At 34.4% G+C, this 24,027-nt stretch overlaps 2 protein-coding genes across 16 annotated transcripts in view; both read right to left on the reverse strand.

Moving 5' to 3' along the window:
- The window catches only part of LOC147842141 (uncharacterized), a 1,078,568-nt gene that overhangs the window by 969,628 nt on the left and 84,913 nt on the right, over window positions 1-24,027 (reverse strand). The gene's annotated exons all lie outside the window — the stretch shown is intronic.
- dclk1a (doublecortin-like kinase 1a) overlaps window positions 1,071-24,027 on the reverse strand; it is a 129,531-nt gene continuing 106,574 nt past the window's right edge. For 5 of the 15 annotated variants that reach the window (XM_087269551.1, XM_087269549.1, XM_087269550.1 and 2 more), the window contains 11 exons: window positions 20,439-20,523; window positions 18,053-18,228; window positions 16,026-16,145; window positions 14,910-15,056; window positions 8,049-8,182; window positions 7,521-7,598; window positions 6,913-7,009; window positions 5,610-5,690; window positions 5,371-5,478; window positions 4,967-5,040; window positions 1,071-2,165 (listed from right to left, as the gene is read on the reverse strand). In XM_087269551.1, the coding sequence (XP_087125677.1) occupies window positions 2,108-2,165; window positions 4,967-5,040; window positions 5,371-5,478; window positions 5,610-5,690; window positions 6,913-7,009; window positions 7,521-7,598; window positions 8,049-8,182; window positions 14,910-15,056; window positions 16,026-16,145; window positions 18,053-18,228; window positions 20,439-20,523 (1,158 nt within the window). In that variant the 3' untranslated portion in view covers window positions 1,071-2,107. 15 annotated transcript variants of the gene reach the window in all.

Below are 24,027 nucleotides of genomic sequence, written 5' to 3' on the forward strand. Positions count from 1 at the left end.
CTTCGCTTCTGTTTTGCGTTTCCTGAAAACTTCCTGATTGGACAAGTGACTCAAACTCACTCATTTTGAGGCAGAAACCGGCGGACGTGCAGCAACTTTAACTATGAGGTAAACACAAAACAAAACTTTCCATCTGGAGCTCCTTCACGGGACTCCGCACTTGTAAACAATCGCTACATCGGGCTCGCGCCATTCGCGCAGCTCTCGGTCCCGCCCCAACTCGTCAGCGCCAATTACAGATTACAGAGCTTGCGCTACGCGTTGTTGCGACGTGTAGTTACAATTTTTGAGAGGTGCACGTCAGTGACGCCGACGGCCACGGCGAAGGGCTATGCATCAGCGCCGTAGCATACGCCGGTGTTTGACGCAGAAGTATAAATCAGCCTTTAGACGCAAATAAGGAGTCAGGCGCATGCAACGCGCGTGGCTGTGCATTTATACTTCTGCGCGCTGTCTCTGTCGGTCTGCATTAACACTTCCGAAACGCTAGTTGGCAGTGAGGTGTAAATGTTCCTGTGTCGAGTTTCTTTGGTGTTTTTTTGCTTTTCCTGAACACTTCCGGGATGTACAAGTGGCTCAAACTCGCTCATTTTAAAGCAGGAACCGGCGGACGTGCAACAACTTTAACTATGAGGTAAACACAAAACAAAACTTTCCATCCGGAGCTCCTTCACGGTACTCCACACTTGTAAACAATCGCTCGCGCCATTCGCGCGGCTCTCGGTCCCGCCCAGACTCGTCAGCGCTACCAAGCCGACCAATCACAGAGCTTACGCTACGTTTCGTTGCGACGTGTAGTTAAATTTTTTGAGAGGTGCAAGTCAGTGACGCCGACGGCCACGGCGAAGGGCTATGCGTCAGCGCCGTAGCATACGCCGGCGTTTGACGCAGAAGTATAAATCAGCCTTTAGAACTGGTGAGAGTGGTATGGAATTTAATAAAGCACACCCAATGGAAAGAAAACAAAACCTCCCGCATTTTGTGATGTGTGTGTGTGTGTGCAATTAATTCTGACTTTAACTGTATACACACCGCCAGGCTCAGTCAGCATCAATAAACCACAAACAAAATCAGGTTGTAATATGTTTTTTAATAAGATATTGTCTCAAATTATAATGTAGGAGCCACTCTGTATTCCATGCACTAACGAGAGAATACAATGAGACAGTAAGCAGGGCTATGAGTTACTAGAAAACCTCTTACTGCGCTTCAGGAACACTCCACCCCCCAAAATCTGACCACATTGCGCAGCAGAATGTCCTGCACCCATGACACCAAATGAATCCCAACACACGCTATTCCCAAGAACTGACCCTGTGTTACGGAATGTTGCTTTATGTCTTCCCCACGACGCATTTGTGCTTATGTTCCATATACCTAAAAACTGCAAAAATGGTTTAAATGTGACTTACATCGTCTAGTTAAAGAAATATATTGTCGATATCAAAATAATTGAAATTATATTATTTACACTGAATTACAAAAAAAGGTCCCCATCTCACATACTGTATGAACAAGTGCTGTGCGTCCAGTGCCACAAAAAGCAAAGAAAATCATTTCTACCCATTTTTTTGGAGGGGAGGGGGAACACGGGTTATTCCTAACTAAACATATCATCCTTACAGTTTCCATCTGGAATATATAAACACCACCGGACCCATAAAAACATTAAATCTCTAAGGTGCTTCAACAGAAAAGTTGAATAAAAAAACGTATCATGTATAAAGAAATAAAAAAGAATGACCACAAATAAACTAGAAACTCCCTCGTCGATGGTCATTTTTCCCCCTGTGATCGGATTACAAAATGGTTTGGTCCACTCGGCCGCGTTCCGAATCCTCATAAACCCTTCTTCTCTATTAGTGCCCTCGCTCCGTTCCTCTTCAGAAGGGGGAGAAGAGGGAGCGGACAGTCTCCGTGGAGCAGGCCGAAAAGTCTTCAGACTCGGGCGTGGAGGTGGCGGTGGCGGGACACAGGCTCGGGACCAGGGCTGGAGCAGGGGGTCCCATAGGGAACGAGGGCTGGAGGTGTAGACTGGGGCACAGATGGGGTGTAAAGGCTGGGATGTGGAGGCTACAGGTCGGCTGGGTGATCCAGAGAGCTGCGCTCACATTCTGGTGGCGTCCTCGTCTGAGAATCTGCCTCTCCTTATCAAGAGCGGTGGTCTGAGGGGGAACAGAGCAGATTTACTGTTAGATCGTGTGATCATTGGTGCATGTCATTGAGAGCAAAATAAATGAATGCAGGGACACTTTCTTATCATTTATATTCGCATCATTAAAGATTTTGCACATGATGACTATTATTATTCTGACAACGATGATATGACAGAGGACAAAATAAGCTTTCCTTTAGATTAAAATGATTTATTTGTATTCATTTCAGTGGGGACACTATAAATAATGCTCCTTTTTTCATGTATTTACTAACATACACAATTTGTAATACATACCAAAGTGGTATTTTATCGTCTTTGTTAATGTAATTTAATAATAATTCCTTAGATCTATATAGAGATTTTCTGGACACTCAAATCGCTTTACACATTGGGGGAATCTCCTCATCTACCACCAGAGTGCAGCATCCACCTGGATGACACTACGGCAACCATATTGCACCAGACCACACAGCAGCTGATTGGTGGAGAGGAAACGATGAAGCCAATTATGGCATGGGGATGGTTAGGAGGCCATGATGCACAGAGGCCACTGGGGAAATTTGTCCAGGATGCCAGGTTTAAACCCCTACTCTTTTTTTTTTAAAGGACATCCTTGGGTTTTTAACAACCACAGAGAGTCAGGACCTCGCTTTAACGTCTCATCTGAAAGACAGCGGTCACTAAGCAGTATAGAGTCCCCTTCACTATACTGGGGCATTAGGACCCACACAGACTGCAGGTTGAGTGCCACCTGTTGGCCTCACTAACCACTTCCAGCAGCACCCTAGCTTTTCAATGTGGTCTCCCATCCAGGTACTGACCTTGCAGGGAGCTAGCTGCGTAATTTAAGTTACATAGATCACAATTTTTAATAATGTAAATTAAAATAGTAAATGCTGAACTATAATTAATAAATGTTTTGCAAGAGTATTCATACATCACTAAATGTTTGTAAATACAGTACATAAGCTAATGGACCATTATTCTAAAGTCTTACAATTTAAGTAAATAATAATAAAAAATAATTCTATAAATATGGAAAGCACATTTCCAAGTACAAAATATGGACATTTAATATCGTCCCTTTAATTAAAAAATGGAGTATATTTTTCTTTTAATTAAAATGATTTGTTTATTGTCTTAAAGGTATGTTTTAAAAAGATTCTATTTATTTTGAATGTACACTTTTATTTACAAAATAATATGCTTTAAAAAGTTGGATACTGTCTCTTTAATTTGAGAAATCTTTTATTTTAAATTTTTGTTAGTTTATTTTCTTTAACTTAAATACATTACATAGTAAGTACAGAATGTACACTTCCATGTACAAAATATGCACTATATCTACTTACTATCGCTTTATTAAAAAAAAAACACACCTTTTTTAACAATTAAATGTAAAAATATGTTTTATGTAATAAAGAAGTTAAAGTAAATCTAAAATGTAATATGTTGTTGGGTGGTTCGATCTGCTGTGGCAACCCCTAATAAATTAGGGACTAAGCCGAAGGAAAGTAAATAGATTAATGGGTAACACTTTACAATAAGGTTCATTAGTTAATGCATTTACTAACATGAACAACACATGTACAGCATTAATCAATTATAATTGAACATTTACTAATGCACTATTAACATCCAAGTCCATGCTTGTTAACATTAGTTAATGCACCGTGAGTTAATATGAACTAACAATGAACTACTGTATTTTCATTAACTAACGTTAACTAGCATGAACAAATACAGTAGTAAATGTATTGTTTATTGTTTGTTCATCTTAGTAAATGCATTAATTAACATTAACTAATGAACCTTATTGTAAAGTATGACCGATTATTGTAATATGGAAGTTTCAATACTCATATAGTCTATGCAAATGCATTACCACTGAAAGGTCTGGTTTCACATCAGCAATATCAGTAAACTATTTTGATAGACCACATTAACGTGTGCTTTTATTAGAGCACTACAACATTTTTATTAGCAAACTAAATACAGTACCACTGTATATAACAGCACAGTTGCAATACAAATAAAAAATAATACTCAGTTTATTAATATTACACCTAAAAATATGTATAAAATCTTGAAATACTAATATTGATTGACTTAACATACTATATAAGTTACTAAATGGTCTTTCTGTAATAGATAAAGCAATGGTCTTAAACTCACCCCTGGAGGGCCGCAGCTCTGCATAGTTTAGCTCCAACCACCTCCAACTCACACCTGCTTAATAGTCTCTAGTAGTCTTGAACATCTTGATTAGTTGGATCGGCTGTGTTTGATTAGGGTTGGAGCAAAACTGTGCAGAGCTGCGGCCCTCCAGGAATCCAGTTTGAGAACTATGGTGTAAAGTTTACAACCTTTTTATTTCAACGTTTGTACCTTTAGTGTTTTAACATTCAAATATAATGTTGGAACATAATGTCTGCAGTTATCAGCGATTTGCTTTTATATATATAAAAAAAACTTTGCTAAATAAATTTAAAATGATAAGTTATATGACATCAAATTTGTGAATGGTAGCATACATTCAACACTAATAAATACATCTATTAATTGTATTAAATTAGGAACAACAGTGGGCTTTTTTTTTCCTTTCTAAGCACAGGGAAAAGCATGTTAGAAACGGGACACAAGCAGCACACGCAGGTGAACAGCACATGGAAATACACTGAAGCAAATCATGCACACTTTCTGCTTATGAACGCCTGAACACACACACACACACGGGCTGAATGATGGTGCGTGATCACGACATGAGCAGGACTCGGTGCTGGATGACAGACGGACACATGCCGTTACCTGATCCAGAACATTCCCGGGTTCTGATAGAAATCCAGCGACCCTGATCTCTGCATGGAGAAGTCGTGGTCGAGCTGAGCGAAGACAAATCAGTGCAGCTCAATGCACAACGCTCATATAACCTTATTCAAACACTAGTGGGTTTTACTACGGTAAACTTCAATGTATTGTAGTATATTTACTCTTTGTACAATATTTGTTTATATTACTATAGTAACAATATTAAAGCACTTTATATAGTTACCATAGCAAGTACCACAACAGATTAATTAAATTACTTTACTGTAGTAAACTTGAAAAACACTATCATATTTACTATAAATTACTGTACTATGTCTTCATGTAAAGTGTGAGTCAGCTTTAAAGTTATTTTTAGAGTGTAAATGTAAATTCGAGTGTCTTACCGTCATGACGGTGACTCCAGGAGTGTTGGGTTTGGGTCCAGTGTTAAAGTGCTTCTTGATCTTTCCTGCCACTGACAGCTGGTGCTCGTTTTCTGACAGACCGTCGTTCTGAAATAAACATTCAAAACCAAGCCCATCAATTACTACTACAGCCACTTCTGGATGCTGGTTTGTTATTTGGCAATAGTCATGTCTGTTTTGCTGGATTGAGAGATTGAGTTGAGCGGCCGAATACTCACTGTGACCCAGGGATGTTCGAGCACTTGTAACGCTGTGTATCTCTGGTCCACTTCCACCTGCAGCATGGACACGATCAGCTCCTGGAGAAAACAGGAGACAAGCAGACACAGAGTCAGCGTCATGTACAGGTTTGGATTTAGTGAACACACTGACCACATTAGATTAAAAATTATAATCATAATAATTATTATTTTTAAGTTACATTGCATTTGCAAAATTGGATATATATATATATATATATATATATATTTTTTTTTTTTTTTTTTTATCATTGGCTTTCAGAACTACAACATATTTTGTTTTGTTTTTTAATTATACTATTTTTCACCATATTATTTTGCTAGTAAAATTCTTTTTCTTTTAATCCTATTATTAATGATCACTTGTTATTAAATTTATGAAAATGCATTTTTTTAAAGAGATAGTTCACCCAAGATAAATATTCTGCCATGTTTACATATTAAAAATATTGATTTAATTATATCAATATTTAGTTTTTATTATTATCATCATCATCATCATACTTGGCTTTCAGAAATTCCACATATTTTATTTATTATATTTTATTTTATTAAACTCTAAAAATTGTCATTGTATTTATTTTGATAAAAAATCCTACATATTATCATTTATTATTCTATTTTTAAAAATACATTTTATTAAAGGGACAGTTTGGCCAAAATAAAAACTCTACTCTTATAATGTTTAAACCAATTCATTATTAATATCATTCTTGGCTTTCAGAAATGCCACAGATTTTGTGTTGTGTTTAAACTCATATTTATCATTGTACTATTTTGCTAAGAAAAAATCTTAACTTTTTAGATCTCACATATTATCAATTATCATTCACCCAAAATGAAACTTCTGCCATCATTTACTCAGGAGTTTGAGGATTTTTTTTCCCTTGCTGAACAAAAAAGGAAGACATTTTGAAGAATATTGAAAACTGGTAACTATTCACCTCCATATTAGGAAAACCAATATTGTGGAAGTCAATATCCAACATTCTTCAAAATATCTTTTTTGTGATCAACAGAACATGAATATTTTGCCATGTTTACTCACCTATTTTTCCCTTGTTGAACAAAAAGGTAGATAATTTGAAGAAAACCGGTAACCATAATAGGAAAAACTAATACTATGGAAGTCAATTTCCAACATTCTTAAAACTATCTTTCTTTGTGTTAAAAAAAACTGGTTTGGAACAAGTCAAGGCAAGGGTGAGTAAATATTAGCAGAACCTTGTTTTTGAGTAAACTATCCCTTTAATAATTACTATTCCACGCTCAATACACTTACTTTGGCTGAGTCTGACACGTTGTCCCAGTATGGGAGAGGGAATTCTAACTGTCCCAGTAGTATCTGGTCAAACAGAGCCTCCTGATCTTCAGTACTCCTGAAACACAGAGCATAACTTCATATAAACACCAGCAGGGGAAGCTGCTTAACAATATCCACTGCGTGTAATACCATAAGCAACCACAGGGCGGCGAAATGTGTTCTTACATAACCTTACAGCTGTGATCACATTACTCAAAGTCTGAACTAGATACCGGCTACAATGTATTTAAAGAGACAGTTCACCCATGAAATGATTATTCTGTCATTATTTAATTTCCTTTACCATTTTTTACCGTTCCAAAATCAGTAGCTATTGACTTTCATAGTATTTTTTTCCTGCTCTGAAGGTCATTGACTATCAGTTTCTAACATTCTACAAACTATCTGATTTTGTGTTCAACTGAAGAACTGAAGGTTTAGAACCAATTTAGTGATTAAATTGTAGTTTTGGGTGAACTATCACTTTAAGTATGAACCATCAACATGGATAAATTAATTTCAATGAGAAGTACAAGACTTTAAAAGCGATATATACGCATAAAACAGAAAAAGCAGACTTGACTTACCCACGAAATGGAGGAAAGCCACAAAGGAGAATATATGTGATGACTCCAGCGGCCCAGATATCTACCTTAAGGCCATACCTACAGTTCAGCAAACAAATGTTTTAGTTGTATAACTCTACACAATATGATCATAACATACTTAATGGGACAGTTTACCCCCCACCCCCCAAAAAATGAAAACTCTGTCCTCATTTACTCATCCTCCACTTCAAATATGTGAATACGTTTCAAATATGTTCATCTGTTGAACACAAAAGTAGATATTTTGAAAAATGCTAGTTGCTGGGACCCATCCATAGTACTTTTATTCCTACTAAGGAAGTCAATTAGTGCCAACCACCAACATTCTTCAAAATATCTACTTTTGTGTTCAACAGAAACTAATTTTAAACCGCATGAGGGAGAGGAAACAATGAGGTGATTTTCATTTTTAGGTAAACTATGCCTTTAAGTATATACCTAAAAGCATCAAGAAAATATCCCACATCGAGTGACCCAGATCTGTTCAAAGGTGTTAAAAATATTCACCCGGTCTCTGCGATAATCTCTGGTGCTACATATGTGGGTGTCCCGCAGACGGTGTACAGGGGTCCGTCTACCACTGTGGCCAAGCCGAAGTCTCCTAGTTTCAGAGATTTGCTCCCGTCTTGATGTTCGTAAACCTGTGAATCAAAGAGAAAATTCAGAGAATGTTATCCTTCCCATATAGAAATGAAATATTGTAGATGGAAATATATGCAAATTACATGACTTATTTGGATTTCACCTTTAAAATATATGCTTTACGTGCAACATATGTCAAAATATTGTAAAAAATGTCCATTTACATATATTTTCAACCATTGGAATGAATAAATATATTAAATACAAAAGCCATATATAAACAAATATAATATTATAGCTAATATATTTGAATATATACATGTATGTATATAGTTAATTCCTCTAGTTCCAATAGTGTAATATGTAAATAGGCACTTTTGCAATATTTTGACATATGTGACATTTTATATATTTATTAATTCTTTTTCCTTCGGCTTAGTCCCTTATTTATCAGGGGTCGCACCAACGGAATGAACCACCAACTATTCCAGCATATGTTTTACGCAGTGGATGTCCTTCAAGCCACAACCCAGTACTAGGAAACATCCATATACCCTGCTTTCACATACACACTTACACACTACGGACAATTTTAGTTTATCCAATTCACCTACAGTATACCGCTTGTCTTTGGACTGTGGGGGAAACCGAAGCACCCGGAGGAAACCCACGTGAGCACAGGCAGAACATGCCAACTTGACTTGAACCAGCAACCTTTGGAATGAATTACCAGCAACAATAAATCTTGGATGGCACTGAATTTTCTCCATTTTAATGATCCTAAGACCAAAGTGATGGTGTTTGGCCTTAGTTCCAACGTTGTTCATTCTGTACGCCTGAATAATCTGGAATCTTTCTGTAAGCCAGAGATTGTGAACCTTTTAAAATGGATCCTGAACTAAAACTTGAAAGCCAGATTCGGTCTGTTGTTCCCTCTATAGCTTCTTTCACTAAAGGCAACTGGCCAAAATGACACTTTGAAACCGTAATCCATGCCTTTATAACCTCCCGCTTGGACTACTGTAATGTCCTTTATTCTGGGGTAAATCAGTCTTCTATTTCTCGACTTCAACTTGTTCAAAATGCAGCTGCGTGTCTTTTAACTGGCACATGCAAATTTGAGCACATCACCCTGGTTTTATCTTCTCTTCACTAGCTCTTTGTGCATTTCAGGATCCATTTTTAAGTTACTTTTATTTGTTTTCAAGTGTCTGAATAGTGCTGCACCCCTTCACCTCTCTGAGCTTCTTTGTCCCTACACATCATTCACTCAGATCAGCCGACCAGCTCCTCCTGGGTGTGCCCAGAACAAGTCTAAAGCTCAGAAGAGATCAGGTTTTTGCTGTGGCTGCACCAAAATTGTGAAATGAGCTGCCGTTGTATATTAAACAATCTCTTCTTAAAACCTACTTGTTTAATTTGATTTTTAGCACAGCGTGAGGTGTTGACATTATGTTCATTTGTTTCTCTTTTAAAGTATGTTCTACACTTTGTTTCACTCTCTATTGTCACGGCTTTGGTCAACTGTGTTGTTTTAAAGTGCTTTATAAATAAAATTAAATTGAATTGAACCTTCTTGCTGTGAGGCGACAGTGCTAACCACTAAGCCACCGTGCCGCCCCATTTTATATACATTTCCAATTCATTTTCTTGTCGGCTTAGTCCCTTTATTAATCCGGGGTCGCCACAGCAGAATGAACCGCCAACTAATCCAGCAAATTTTTACGCAGCGGATGCCCTTCCAGCCGCAACCCATCTCTGGGAAATATATGATTTGCATATATTAATAATAATAATTTGCATATATTGCCATATATTAGATGTTTATTTGGAATTAAAGCAATCTTTGAAAAGACCTATCCAGCTCTCCCTCCCCAAGGTGTGCATTTGTGCAAATCAGAGTCAAAAATAACGCACTTGCATTGATTAAGAAGATTTTTATGCATTTAATAGCTTTAACCTAAATTCCTGCTGATGCTAAAATGGAACCAAATCCATTGAGCATCCTAAGCTTGGCTGGGTTTGTGTTTGGCGTTATATAATATGTAAAGTAATGCATCTCAAGGAAAAAAAAAAACATCATTCTGCACAGCAAGGTGCATTTGATATGCATGTTTTCAGCCACAAGCGATTATCAGTGACACACAGAGAGAGAAAGAGAGAGCGAGAGCATATTTGAGCCAGTGCACAGCTCTTTCTAGATCACTGGAGTGTGTTTGAGACACTGAGAATCAAATTCACTGTTAGCAGGTCAATGTTTTTTAATTTTAAGATCTGCAGCATTTGATTTGTAATCGAATATCCCAGCTTATGAACAGGATTTAAAGGGACAGTTCATACAAAACTGAAAATTCTGTCATCGTCTGAGTATACTAAAGCATGTGGGAGAAAAACACCTATTGATTCCATAGTATTGTTGTTCATATTATGGATGTCAATGATGTCTATGAAAGTCTTTTTACATTGACTCATTGAACAGATACTTTTATCGAAAGCGACATAAAAGTGAGGATAAAAATGCACTTTAAATCAGAGCAGCAATATATAACTGCTTTGGCATGTCTAAATTAATTTATTTATTTATTTATTTATTTATTTATTTATTTATTTATTTATTTATTTATTTATTTATTTATTTATTTATTTATTTATTTGTTTGTTTGTTTGTTTGTTTATATATTTTGCTTTTTCCCAACATTCTTCATAACTTCTTGTTTTGTTCAACAGAGAAAAGAAATTCATCAAAGTTTAGAAGCACAGTATGAGGAAATAGTGAGGAAATTTTCAATTTTTTTGGGTAAGACCACAGTTTTTCAATGCACAGGTCAATTGTGGACTATTTTACCTTAGAACTTGTCTTCATTAGACATATAACAAACAATGTAAAGATGGAAACTCTTTGCCTAAAATAGCTGATAGAGAAAAATAGCAGAGAAAAAAAAACTAAACCCATTAATTTCAATGGCTTTTGCCTTGCTTCGGTAATCAAAGAGCAATGCCTAACAGTGCACACACTATAATACATCCCCTGAGATTACTAAATTCTCACCATTATGATTATTTAAAAATATTTGGCAGTGAATATTAAAAAAAAAGAAGATGAAAAGAAATGAAGAAAAAGAAATGCCAAAAAAAGGAAATAAAACCCATTCATTTCAATGGCTTGTGCCGCGTAATGTTTTGCCATATCGATAAAAGAGCAACACTTAACTGTGGGCAAGTGGATAACATTTTGATTGTTTAAAACTAAATATGCACTGAATATTTGGCCGCTGAAGAATAAAGAAAGAGAAAAATGGCAGAAAAAAGGAAATAGACCCCATTCATTTCAATGGCTCGTGCCGCAAATTTTTTTGCCACGCACATCAAAAAGCAACTTCTTACTGAAAGCACAATATAATTAATTCTCTTAGATTACTTAATTTTGACCATTTCAATAGCTTAAAAAAGGATGCACTGAATGTTTGGCCGCTGAAAATTAAAGAAAGATAAAAAGGGCAGAAAAAAAAGAAATAAAACCCATTCATTTCAATGGCTTGTGCCGCATAACTGTTGCCACACCCTGTGTGCGCAACAGTCACAGTTTGAAACAGCACAATATTCCACTCTGTGAATATACTTTAATGTTCATGTATATTTGTGTATGCATAAACCGCACATGTTTAATGCAAAAGCAAAGTCTGCTTAAAGAATGAACCAAGCAGACCAACTCTATGTAGTATATCTGTTCCTGCTGCTTGCCACTGTGCTGTCATGGTAAGGCTGATAAAATGACGCCTATCAACTCATTCACTGTCAAAAAGAATGTACTGTCAATAAAACTTGTTGATTTTATTGGCTTGTGTTTGCTGTTTGAATATTTTTTATTCATTTTCATGTATACACATCAACAAACCCCACAGCCCTTACCAAGAATAGAACATACAATAGTTTACTAGCTTTCAATTACGTTAGTGTGAAATTACAGGTGTTTGGAAAGACAATAATAATAATAATAATAATAATAATAATAATAAATAAATAAATATATATATATATATATATAATATATATATATATATATATAAATGTATAAATGAAAAGAGAAACATTATTATTAATAATAAAAAAAAAACATTTAAAAAAATATTTTTCTTGTAGACACTTTCCAACAGGCTTGTGGTTTTAAAAAATAATTCAGTTTGACTTGAGTTGAATCATGACTTTATATTTATTAATGACTAAAAAATTATTATTACAAAGCATTTTCAGTTTCGTTTTTTCAGCCAAATGCATACAGAATTTTCAGTTTGGGCCACAAATATTCCTTTGGTCCATCCCTACGTTCCTTTAAGTGTACTTTGATTAGGATAATATTAAATAATTATTACAAAGCATGTTTGGTTTAGTTTTTTCAGCCAAGTGCATATAATCTTCAGTTTGGGCCCAAAATTTAAGTGTACTGTGATTAATCGACCAGTCTTCCCTTAATAAACAGTCCTCCTTATATGAGCAGAGGAAGTGACCGCATCTGAGTCACTGATCCATGAATGAAGTTAGGTGAAAGGCTGGTACGAGAGCAGCCTTGAGGAACAGTACAGTCTGTGAACTGTCAATGTGTGAGTCACATCTCAGGCCTTCAGCTGCTGAAGTGATATCGCACATATACAGTCAGTCAGTTGGTGGCTGGTCTAGACTCACAGCAATCATCTCTCTTTCTCCAAACACACTCATATACTTGCAGCCCACAAGACCTACGAGTTTCATCTGTTACTTTCTTCCACACGTACACACAGAAACACTGCTGCTGATTAACAACAAGCAAACTGTCTGATTCAGATACCAAACATATTTAGGGTTGGTCTCTGTGAACTGAAAGTTCCTGAGACTTTTATTTTATTATGCTGCTGTACTTCTTACTGAAACTGAATATTGAGAAGTGGGTGGGGTTTCTTATTGCACATAATTCCCTAGTAGCAAATGAATGGTGAGAGGAACGTGGCTAAGAATACTGACATCAACATAGATAGTCCGCCACTCCAAACAAAGAAGCAAATGGTCAGACTTTGAGATTACCACAAATTGACTTGCACGGATTAATATGCAAATAAAGAATAGCAATGTGTGCTAGCAAAATAAAAATAGCAAATTTTGAATAAATAATACCAAAAAAATAGATTGTATTGTTTTTGAAATATTAGGAGAGCGTAATGATTTGATCTTGGCTTCGTGAAATTAAGCTACAAAAAGCATACTTATGATTAAATTTCTGGAATGTAAAAATAAAATTGAAATCTCCCTTAGGATTGCTATCACTGTTTTAAAAAATGGGCACAAAATGTTTTGTTTATTTTAATTTTTCATTAAAACATCTCAAGTCGGGAACTAGATAACAAATATTTGGACAGCCCCCAGAAAACAGGCACATCTGATCACCTTACTGTACAAAACAAAAACAGTAGACAGGCTGAATAAAACTGTTAATTTAATCTCTTCCAGCAGGTGGCGCTTAAAGTCTGCCTAATCCAGAAATCTTCTATTTCAGTATGTTGATGCAACTAAAACCTAATATTGATTAGTGGGCAGGGCTTTTTTTTTGCATATCATTGCTTCATAGCAAACTAACAGTAAGAGAATGTGAGCTAGCAAACTAATTATCAAGGATGTCCAGATCCGATCACGTGATCGGAAATCAGACACGATTACGCAGTTTTAGACTCAATCGGAATCGGGCATTACATCCCGATCAGGACTCGAATATACAGTTGAAGTCAGAATTATTAGCCCCCTTGTTTATTTATTTTTTCTCAATTTCTGTGTAATATACAGAACTAGTTAACTAGGTTACTTAGGTTAACTTGGCACGTTAGGGTAATTAGGCAAGTTATTGTATAACGATGTTTTGTTCAGTAGACTATCGAAAAAAATATAGCTTAAAGGGGCTAATAATTTTGTCCTTAAAATGCTTTTAAAAAAAATTAAAACTGCTTTTATTCTAGCCGAAATAAAACAAATAAGACTTTCTTCAGAAGAAAAAATATTATCAGACATACTGTGAAAATTTCCTTGCTCTGTTAAACATCATTTGGGGGGGAATATTTAAAAAAGGAAAAAAATTCAAAGGGGGCGAATAATTCTGACTTCAACTGTATTATTTTTAACACATCTATAGTTATGCGGTGGCACAGAGTTAGACCTCTTTTGTTTTCATGCCATCACTTTGTTGCAGAAACGCTATTGGTTAAATGCTGGCAAAGTGGAACATGGAAGCAGCTTGAAGCGGAAAGCACGAGTATGTCTGCGGTCTGGAGGCATTATAAAGGTGATGACGATAACATTGCCATAGTGAACTGTGAGATATGTAAACTTGGGATTGTGATAGGTGGAAAGGAAAAGGCTATATTTAACACAACAAACAAACTGAGTTGTTAAATATTAAAATAAGATAAATTGAATAAAAAATAAGGTTTCTTCAATCTTCTTTATTCTTTTTTTATGTATTATAGAAGTATCAAATCGGGTTTTGGTATCGGTAGATCCTCAAAATCAAATGACTCAGACTCTGACTCAAGGACCTCCCTAATAATTATCATAAATTTAGATTTCACACAGACTTTCACACAGCAGGAATATGGTTGTTTCCTTGGTTGGTGCTATAAACAAATCTATTTAAAATCCATTATACAGAAATAATCTATAATGAAATTTACCATATAGACCTTCTGAAGACGGTGTGATCCTCTTATAGATACTTTTAATAAATCCTCCCAACCCAGTATTTTTTTAGCAGTGAGTTTGATGACTTACCAAAAGGTTCTCTGGTTTGATGTCTCTGTGGACGATGTTAAGGCTGTGTAAATATTTGATGGCACTGGCCAGGTTGTACAGCATGCCACTGGCATCCCGCTCAGTGTATCTGTTGGCAGAGGTGATGGCATCGAAAAGATCTCCTCCCTAAAAATAAGAACAAAAACATAAATGAAAAAAAGATTCAAACTCGATAGACTTGACGTAAACAGAAAAATATTTCAGCTACAGTAGGCTACTTTAGATTTAGGTAGATATGATAGGTGTCACTATAGGACACAATGCAGAGATAAAATATACTGACCAAGCTGTTTCTTTCCTAATTGTCTACATTAGACTAATAAGAGCTTTTTGCATTTACATTGAAATACATGGCAGTGGAATGAGAAACCCCAAAGTCTTTGAGATAGAAGAGAAGCTTTTTTTTTTCTTTTTTTTTAATCGCTAAGTTCAACATTATTAGCCCCCTTAAAAACTTTGTTTTTCAATTGGCTACAGAACAAACCACTGTTGTCCAATAACTTGCCTAATTAACCTAGTTAAGCCTTTAAAGTGCACTTTTAGCTGATGCCCTGCCTTGCAAAATAACTAGTAAAATGTAATGTCGTCATGGCAAAAACAAAAGAAATTAGTTATAAGAAATGACTTATTAAATCTATCATGTTTTACAAATGTGTTTTTTTTTAATTAAACAGCTGTTTTTAGATGTCTATAACATATCTTATCATCTATGATAACTATATTATCGCAATGACACAAATCCCCCTTCTTCCCTACACCTAACCCGAACAATCTGTCATATCCACCGCTAAGTTTGTGAATGGACTGACGTCAGTAATGGGATTTGGCTTCACAGCAAAAGATGTTTCCACATCTACGTCACAAGAGTTTTTTTCTTGAGGTCAAGTTGTTTATACACAGCAGGCAGAAAGTTCATGGTGGCCTGGTTTGCTGTTCGCAAGGCAGAAATCCCCTCAAAGAGTCGAGTAAGTGGAACAGCAGCTTAAAATAACACTCGGTTCAACAGAGCCACTGCAGACCCACCAGAGCTAAACCTCATCCGGATCACCACAAAACGCATGAAACCAGTTTCCACAAACTTTCACCACCACTAACCTTAACCAGCTCCATGACCAGATAGAGTTCATTATAAGTGTCCATTTCCTCGATCAGCAACACAATGTTCGGATGCTTCACTCTTCTCAGGATAGCCACTTCGTTCTGGATCATATGCTCCTGTGCAAGTGAAAACACATAATTTATATCCTCATAAAATAAAATCAACGAGCAGTTCATTGGTAACATGTGAACCAGTCTTAAGTTGGATGGGTAGATATTTTTAAATTTTAAAATTATTTTTTAATTGTTATAGGTCAAAACTTAACTTTAATTTAAAAATTTAAACCAAATTTCTCAGTATTTTGGTCGATCTGAAACCTCAGATTCTAGATTTTTAAATACTCTAGTTGTATCTTATAATATTGTTAAATGGAAAACTTATTTATTCAGCTTTCATGTGACGTATAAATCAAATCATAATGCCTCTGCTTCCAGAATATTTACAAGAACCATGGAGTTCAATTCAATGCATATTGAGAGATTTTAAATACTCTTTCCATACATTTTTAAGACCTTATCATCACTATGGGTCAGGGATCACCAAACTTGTTCCTGGAGGGCCGGTGTCCAGCAGATTTTAGCTCCAACCCTAATCAAACACACCTGAACAAGCTAATCAAGGTCTTACTAGGTATACTTGAAACACCCAGGCAGGTGTGTTGAGGCAAGTTGAAGCTAAACCCTGCAGGGCACCGGACCTCCAGGAACGAAACCCGCTAAAGGTTTTAACAGGTAAGATTGATGACATTTCGACCTACAGTATTTGGACTAAATTCTGGTTTCAACAATTTGTTACTAGCACTTTGACTTATTCCAATGACAATTTCTGATTTGTACAATTTATTTTAGAATTTTGAAACCAAAAAAAAGATGTAAAAAGATGATACAAATTGAATACAGTGCTCAGCATAAATTAATGTTTTAAAACTGAATGTTTTTATACATTTCTCGATGAATATAGGAAGTAATTGTTGATGCATTTAAATAAATTTAAGATTTTTATTAAACAGTTATATCCATTAAAATTAGAGTTTGGTCACCTGACATCTTTAGGAATAGAAAGTTAAAGTCAGATTTAAATTCAAACTAGTTATTGAAAAAAAAAATACAAAACTACAAAATGTCAACTAAATTATTTATTTATATTAAGGTTGTTTCTTTACTGTAATCTTTATTAAGGTGTTTCCTGTATAATAATATTTTATTTAATGTTTTATTACAACATGCGAATTTGGATGTACAATTTTTGATTGTTTTAAAAAGAATTTATAATATTAATTATAGTTTTGTCTTTAGTAATGACTAATCTAATATACACTACCGTATATTATGTCAAAAGTTTGGGGTCAGTTTTTCTTTTTTTTCATATTTTTTTTTAAGAAAATGATTCTGTACATCAAGGCTGCTTTTATTAATTGTAAAAACATGTTAAAATGTTAAATATTTCTTAAAATGTAAAAAACTGCTTTCTTATTGTATGTAGTTTCAAAACAAATTCTTATATTATAAATTATTATATTACAAAAGATATATTAATATGAATAGTCATAATTAGTATTACCATTATTAATAACTATAACAATTAATGTGGTTTCTGAAAGATCATGACTCTGAAGACTGGAGTAATTTAAATTCATCTTTAGAATCACTGGAATAAATGATTAAATGAAATGATCAACTATTTGATGATGAACAGTTTATTTATAGTGCAATAACATTTCACAAGTTTATAATCTGTACTGTATTTGTGATGAAATAAATGCAGCCTTGGTGAGCAGGAGAAGCTTATTTTAAAACATTCACAACTCCTACTGACCCCAAACTTTTGACTGGTAGTGTATATGCACAAATAATATATGATTGTAAAGCATCTTATAGAAAATATTAGTATAAAGAGAGATCTGTGAGGATGCTCCCATTTATACTGAGCACTGCACCTTGTAAAATAGCATTCAAGACCTTTCAATACTTTTTAAGGGCCTCAAATTTCTCTAAATTGATTTATCAACGTTTTGACATCTCACCTTTCCTCTGCATTTGCCTTTGTTGATGATCTTCAGAGCGTACGCCCTGTCGGTCGAGTGCTCCACACACTCGTGAACCACCGCAAAGTTCCCGTCTCCGATCATCCGGCCCACTTTGTACCGATCTGAAATGGAGCTCGGGACGGTGGGAATTGGCGTTTCCTCCAACGTCTCGGCTGCAAGATAAATTGAGAAAAACTTAAGCTTCATCCAGAATCTGAAATCTCTGCAGGCACTGGAAGAATTTGATTCCTGACCAACATTCCTCAAAGAAAAAAAACCTGGTTCGCTTGGGTTCACACCTCGTGGATTCTTTGATTAGTCTGCTGGAAATGATGGTATAATGAACGTGTACGCAAAGACATCAAATGAAGCGTTTGTTGTTGACCTCCGCTGCAGACGTGTTCTTCAAATAAACAGCCTTATATGAGCGACTGCGAAGCTTTGATTAGTAATGGACCTTCTCATTAAATTCATCAGACTGCTTTATCTGCATAAGATCACAGAGTTCTTGAAGCTTGACGCAGAGCTCTTTGTAAAAAAAGGCTAAATTTGTTTATAGAGCATGAGTTTAGAAATGGCATAATTAACACAAAATATTATGGATTAATAATAATTGTCGTCATGTGTTAATCCATAATATTTTACCTAACTTTTATGGTTTTATAATAAAAAATATATAATATTATAAAAAATAAAACTAAATATTATAAATATGAAAACAGCATGTAACAAATTGCTAGTTTCAAACCAAAAGCTGAAAACATAAGTTAATACAAATTTCTAATAAAACACTATAAAGGGTATAACTGCAAAAGTTATACTTTTATATATATATATAACAATTAAGAATGATTTGGCATCAATTAATCCAGAATTTCTAACTTAACTATTATTGTTTTATATTTAAAAATATATATTAGAAATCATAAAAAAGAGAAAAACAAAATACAATACCTATTTAAAAACATACAAACAAACAAACAAACAAACAAACAAACAAATAAATAAATAAATACAATTTAAGATGCTGGTTAAAAGAAATACACAATTGAATTGTAACTGAAGAATAACAATGCAGTTTTATCTGTTTTCTTTTTGATAATATACAAAACAATTTTGAGTGGATTGTTTTGATTGTATTTGAATCGTTAACATTTTATAGTTTATTTCATTTCTACAGCTTCTGGATTCTGATGTTTGGTTGTTTTGTGTACTCAGTGTGGAAAACCCTTCATACCATCTGAATGTAAATTTGGAAACTGAAATAAAAAACACATTGGAAAAAAAATATATAATAATTATAACAAATTAATACAAATAATTTATTTGAAAATATAAATGATGACTTGAAGAACACAAGATTTTAGAAAAACAAACAAAAAAACTATAAACTAAACTATCTATAGTTGAAGACAGAATGATTAGCCTCCCTTTGAATTTTTTTCTCTTTTAATTTTTTCCAAATGATGTTTAACAGAGCAAGGAAATTTTCACAGTATGTCTGATAATATTTTTTCTTCTGGAGAAAATCTTATTTGTTTTATTTTGGCAAGAATAAAAGCAGTTTTTAATAAAAAAATTAAAATAAAAAAACGTTTTATGGACAAAATTTTTAGCCCCTTTAAGCAATTTTTTTTGTTAGTCTACAGAACAAACCATTGTTATACAATAACTTGCCTAATTACCTTAACCTGCCTAGTTAACCTCATTAACCTAGTTAAGCCTTTAAATGTCACTTTAAGCTGTATAGGAGTGTCTGAAAAAATATCTAGTCAAATATTATTTACTGTCATCATGGCAAAGATAAAATAAATCAGATTTTAGAGATGGAGTTCTAAAAACTATTGTTTAGAAATGTGTTGAAAAAATCTTTCTGTTAAACAGATATTGGGGAATATTTTTGTACTTCAACTATAGGAATAAACTGACATGCATTAATCCATAATATATTACTTTTACTACTACTGTTTTATATAAAGAAAATTATCATATTTTTTAAAAAAATATTAAAATCTTACAATAATTGACCCAAAGAACAAAACTGATTTTTGAATGAAAAACTAAAATATAATAATTTAAAAAGTAATAAAAATGACAAAATCATCAAACAAATTACTCAAATGAAACTGAAAACATAAGCTAATACAAGTGTGTATAAAAACATTGTAAAGGGTGAAAAAAGGTTACACTTTTAAATATTGTTAAAATAAAGAATGAACTGGTATGACATAATCTCGAACAAAATAAGTCAAAATGAAGTTCAGTCCAGAAGTTTGAAGCAACTTGCAAATACAAATTGTAATTTAGTTTAAAAAATGTGAACTCATTTTAATAAAAGAGTATATCAGAGACAACTGGATCTTTTGCTGGATCTCTCACTCACCATCGCTGACAGGCCCTTCCTCCTCATCCATGCTGCAGACTTTGGTGGAGGCCAGAGACAGAGAGGAGCCGCTGTGCTGAGACCCCTGTGAGGAAGACAAGAGCCAAATAAACCAAAAACCAGAGCTATAATCACTTCAGAAAGACCAAAACTGAGAAGCTGCTCACTGGGGGGTTGTGTCTTTCTACAGCAAGCCATTTCTACATTTATTTAAAAAATAATAATAATAATAATAATAGCATCTATTTTCATGAGTCTCCTGTCTTGTTTTTTGGCACTAGACTAAATCTTTGATGAACTGCTGGTACTTACAAATATTTATTAGCGTTTATACTTTAGTTAGTACTCATTCATCAGATTCTCATACTTATTATTGTGAACAGACACTTATTTCTTTAGACACTAGTTAATACTTTATTTTAAGGTGTCCTTTGTTATATATTTTATTTTTTGTTATTTATATATATATATATATATATATATATATATATATATATTTTTTTTTTTTTTTTTTTACTAACTTCATCCCTGTTCAATGTTTATCGTCTTCTATCATATTTATTTTGTGTTGTCACTTTATGTATACTGAAGCTTCTCTAGCCAAAACAAATTCCTTGTGTGTGAAGCAGACTTGGCAATAAAACTGATTCTGATATTAAAATTACTTTTATAAATCAGTGACTAAGTTGAAGGAAAATGAACGATTAAATGAATTAAACAACCTGTACTTTTAAATACAAAAAAATAAGAATGAAATGGTGTGGCTTAATCTCTAACCAAATTAGCAGTTTTCTTTTTTTATTTATTAGACACTATGTTATATCAATTGATGAAGTACTATACTTTATTAATATTTATTAGTGTTTTCACCAAGTATTAGTTCTTCACTAGATTATCATTAGTAGTTATTGGGGTTATACTTTATTTTAAGGTGTCATTTGTTGTATTTTACAATTAAAGTATTAATTCAGATTACAGTATGTATCATTATATGCAACTAAGTTAATACTAAACCTAACCCACATTCGTATAGTAAGTACATGTGATTAATATTATTCAGTAGTTAATTCAATAGCTACACCATTACAAGGACACCTTCAAATAAAATTTAATCATTTGTAACAACTAGCTTTTCTACCAATATGTTTGTCAACCATTCAGTTTTGACTAGTATTCCCAATGTGACTATTACAAAAATATTCTAGTTGTTTTTCATTAGGTACTTATCTTTAATTGATTTTGTATCTTTTTTTAATACTTAACCAGATATTAGAGGTTATTTATCAAATACTTGATTAAAAAGTGTTTATTTATTGGGTAGGCTACTACTTTTTTATATATGTAAATAAAGTTAATAGTGTACATACTAAATTTACACTAGTAGATATAATTTTGATATTAGATATACTATCAACAATGCTATGCAAAGTAATAATGAAAGCTTTCTGATTAATTAGTGGTAGTTTTTAATAAACAGGAACTAGCTAATATAATCAGTCACCTACATCATTTAAATTACTTACATGCGCTGGAATCTATGAATACGAAGGCGATAGAAAATGCTAAAGCTACTGCCTAAAACATTATCCCTGGTAGAATGAAAGCAGACACTAGTTTTCCCCTCAGGACTCAATCCTCTTTCCACTTTTAAAACACAGAATCCCGTGTTTGGACAAAAACGTCCGTTCGCGCACCGGTGTTTCTGTGCGGTTGCCATGGCAGCAGCAGGTGTGCGCGGAGTCACCGGCTGAGCTGTAAATTAGTTTTCGCTCCCGGTTGCCGGTAGTCCGGGTGCAGGGACCCTTTCGGCTCCGCGCCGAGAGTAATTGGAGAGATGATAATGATGTGTCCGGGAAAACGGCGCGCGAGGGAACGCAAATAGACGGGTGACAGCGACCTCAGAAGGACAACGGCGATGTAAAGGCCCGCTAATGGCGAGAACGAAGCGCGGATCTGCCGAGACGTAACAGTGCTCAGGTCAGGGAGGGTCAGCACTCCTACACTGTCTATATGGCAAGCAGGTTTCACATTTCATTTACAAACCGTGTTAGTGGGATTTCTGTTTTATGCTACTGGTGGTGCAATTTTTTATTTAGCGTGTTGTAACAGCACAATGCATACCGGGTAGGCTATTTAGGACAAATGAGCCTGATTCCCATTGATCTCTATTGATTTATTTGTAACACACCATTTTGATGATCCATTTGAGTATAGACTGTCTGCTTAATATCTGTTGATACAGCTCCTTTGACAGACATTTAACTGACTATAAGAAACTTTGCGAGTACATTTCAACTTAAACTAACCCTAACCCCAACCTAACAGTCTACTTATAATCTAATGAGAATCAGTTATAACTTAAATTCAACAAACGGACCATCAAAATAAAGTGTGACCGATTTTTTTGATTAGACACTGTAAAAATGCTGGGTTCTACACGATTTCTTCATGTTATCCCAACACAAATCGATAAAGTTAATTTAATAATTTCTACAAATTTAAGTGGATAAAAAAATAAAACAATTCATTTGTCCCTAAAAAAAAACTCAAGAATTGTGTTGATTTAGCTTATTTTAAATAAGTAGTTTGAACAAGCAGCAAATATACAGTATATATTTTTAAAATGTATATACAGTTATCAGCAATAAACAAGTACTCATACTACAAATAATGCAGAAAATCACCTGGAACTGTTTATTTATTTATTTATTTTTTGCAGCAGCAGCAGATCATTGATACCCCTGTCAGTTACAGGTAAATTTGTTCATTTATTTGATTCAATTTTGATTTCAAAAGATATAACTATAACATGGCCATTTAATTTTGTTGTGATTTCCATTGATTGGTTTACATTTTGTCCATCTGCATTTGTCCACAAACATGGCCAACAGCAACTCGCCATGATGTGGATTCCTGAGCTCTATACTTTTGTCTTATTAAAGTCTGTGTGCAATCAAAATTTACAATGTTTATTTTGCTATTGCATATTGTTAACTTTTAAGAGAACAATGAATCTATGCAAGTCATTTCACTGGGAAATGTTTGCTTTGGTAATCTTCAAATCACAGTCTGACCATTTGATTCCGCAGTGTTGGTTCTTCTCTGCTGATGTCATGTTCTTAACCACTCCCCTATCACCATTAGTTTACCATGAGGGAAAAAGTTGTCGCAAAAGAAAAAGCGTAGCTATGCATTTACATTTCTGTGTGCTGTTTGTGTTGCTCTGCAATAACACTTCCGAAACGTCAGCTGGCAGTAGTTATGTTCCTCTGTGCCGACTTTCTTCACAGGTGTTTTGTTTTTTTCTGAACGCTACCTTAATGTACCATAGATATATACATTAGATGTTGCCTGGCCTGTTGTTGTCTATTGGACGGAATGCGCCAATAGTGCCGCCATCTTGCTACAGGGTAGCGCTCCTTTGAAATGAATGCGGGACCAAGGTACAGTGGAGGACTGTGGCCATCCAAAGCCAGAGATATACACATATACACATATATCTATGATCGGGAGTTTTCCTGGATGTTATGTAATTTTTTTTTCTAATTACGAAAATTATAATTTTACATCACTTTTCTACATTGATGGA

Source organism: Danio rerio, chromosome 10, assembly GCF_052040795.2.
Source record: "Danio rerio strain M-AB ecotype USA chromosome 10, GRCz13ab, whole genome shotgun sequence".
Classification (NCBI taxonomy): domain Eukaryota; kingdom Metazoa; phylum Chordata; class Actinopteri; order Cypriniformes; family Danionidae; genus Danio; species Danio rerio.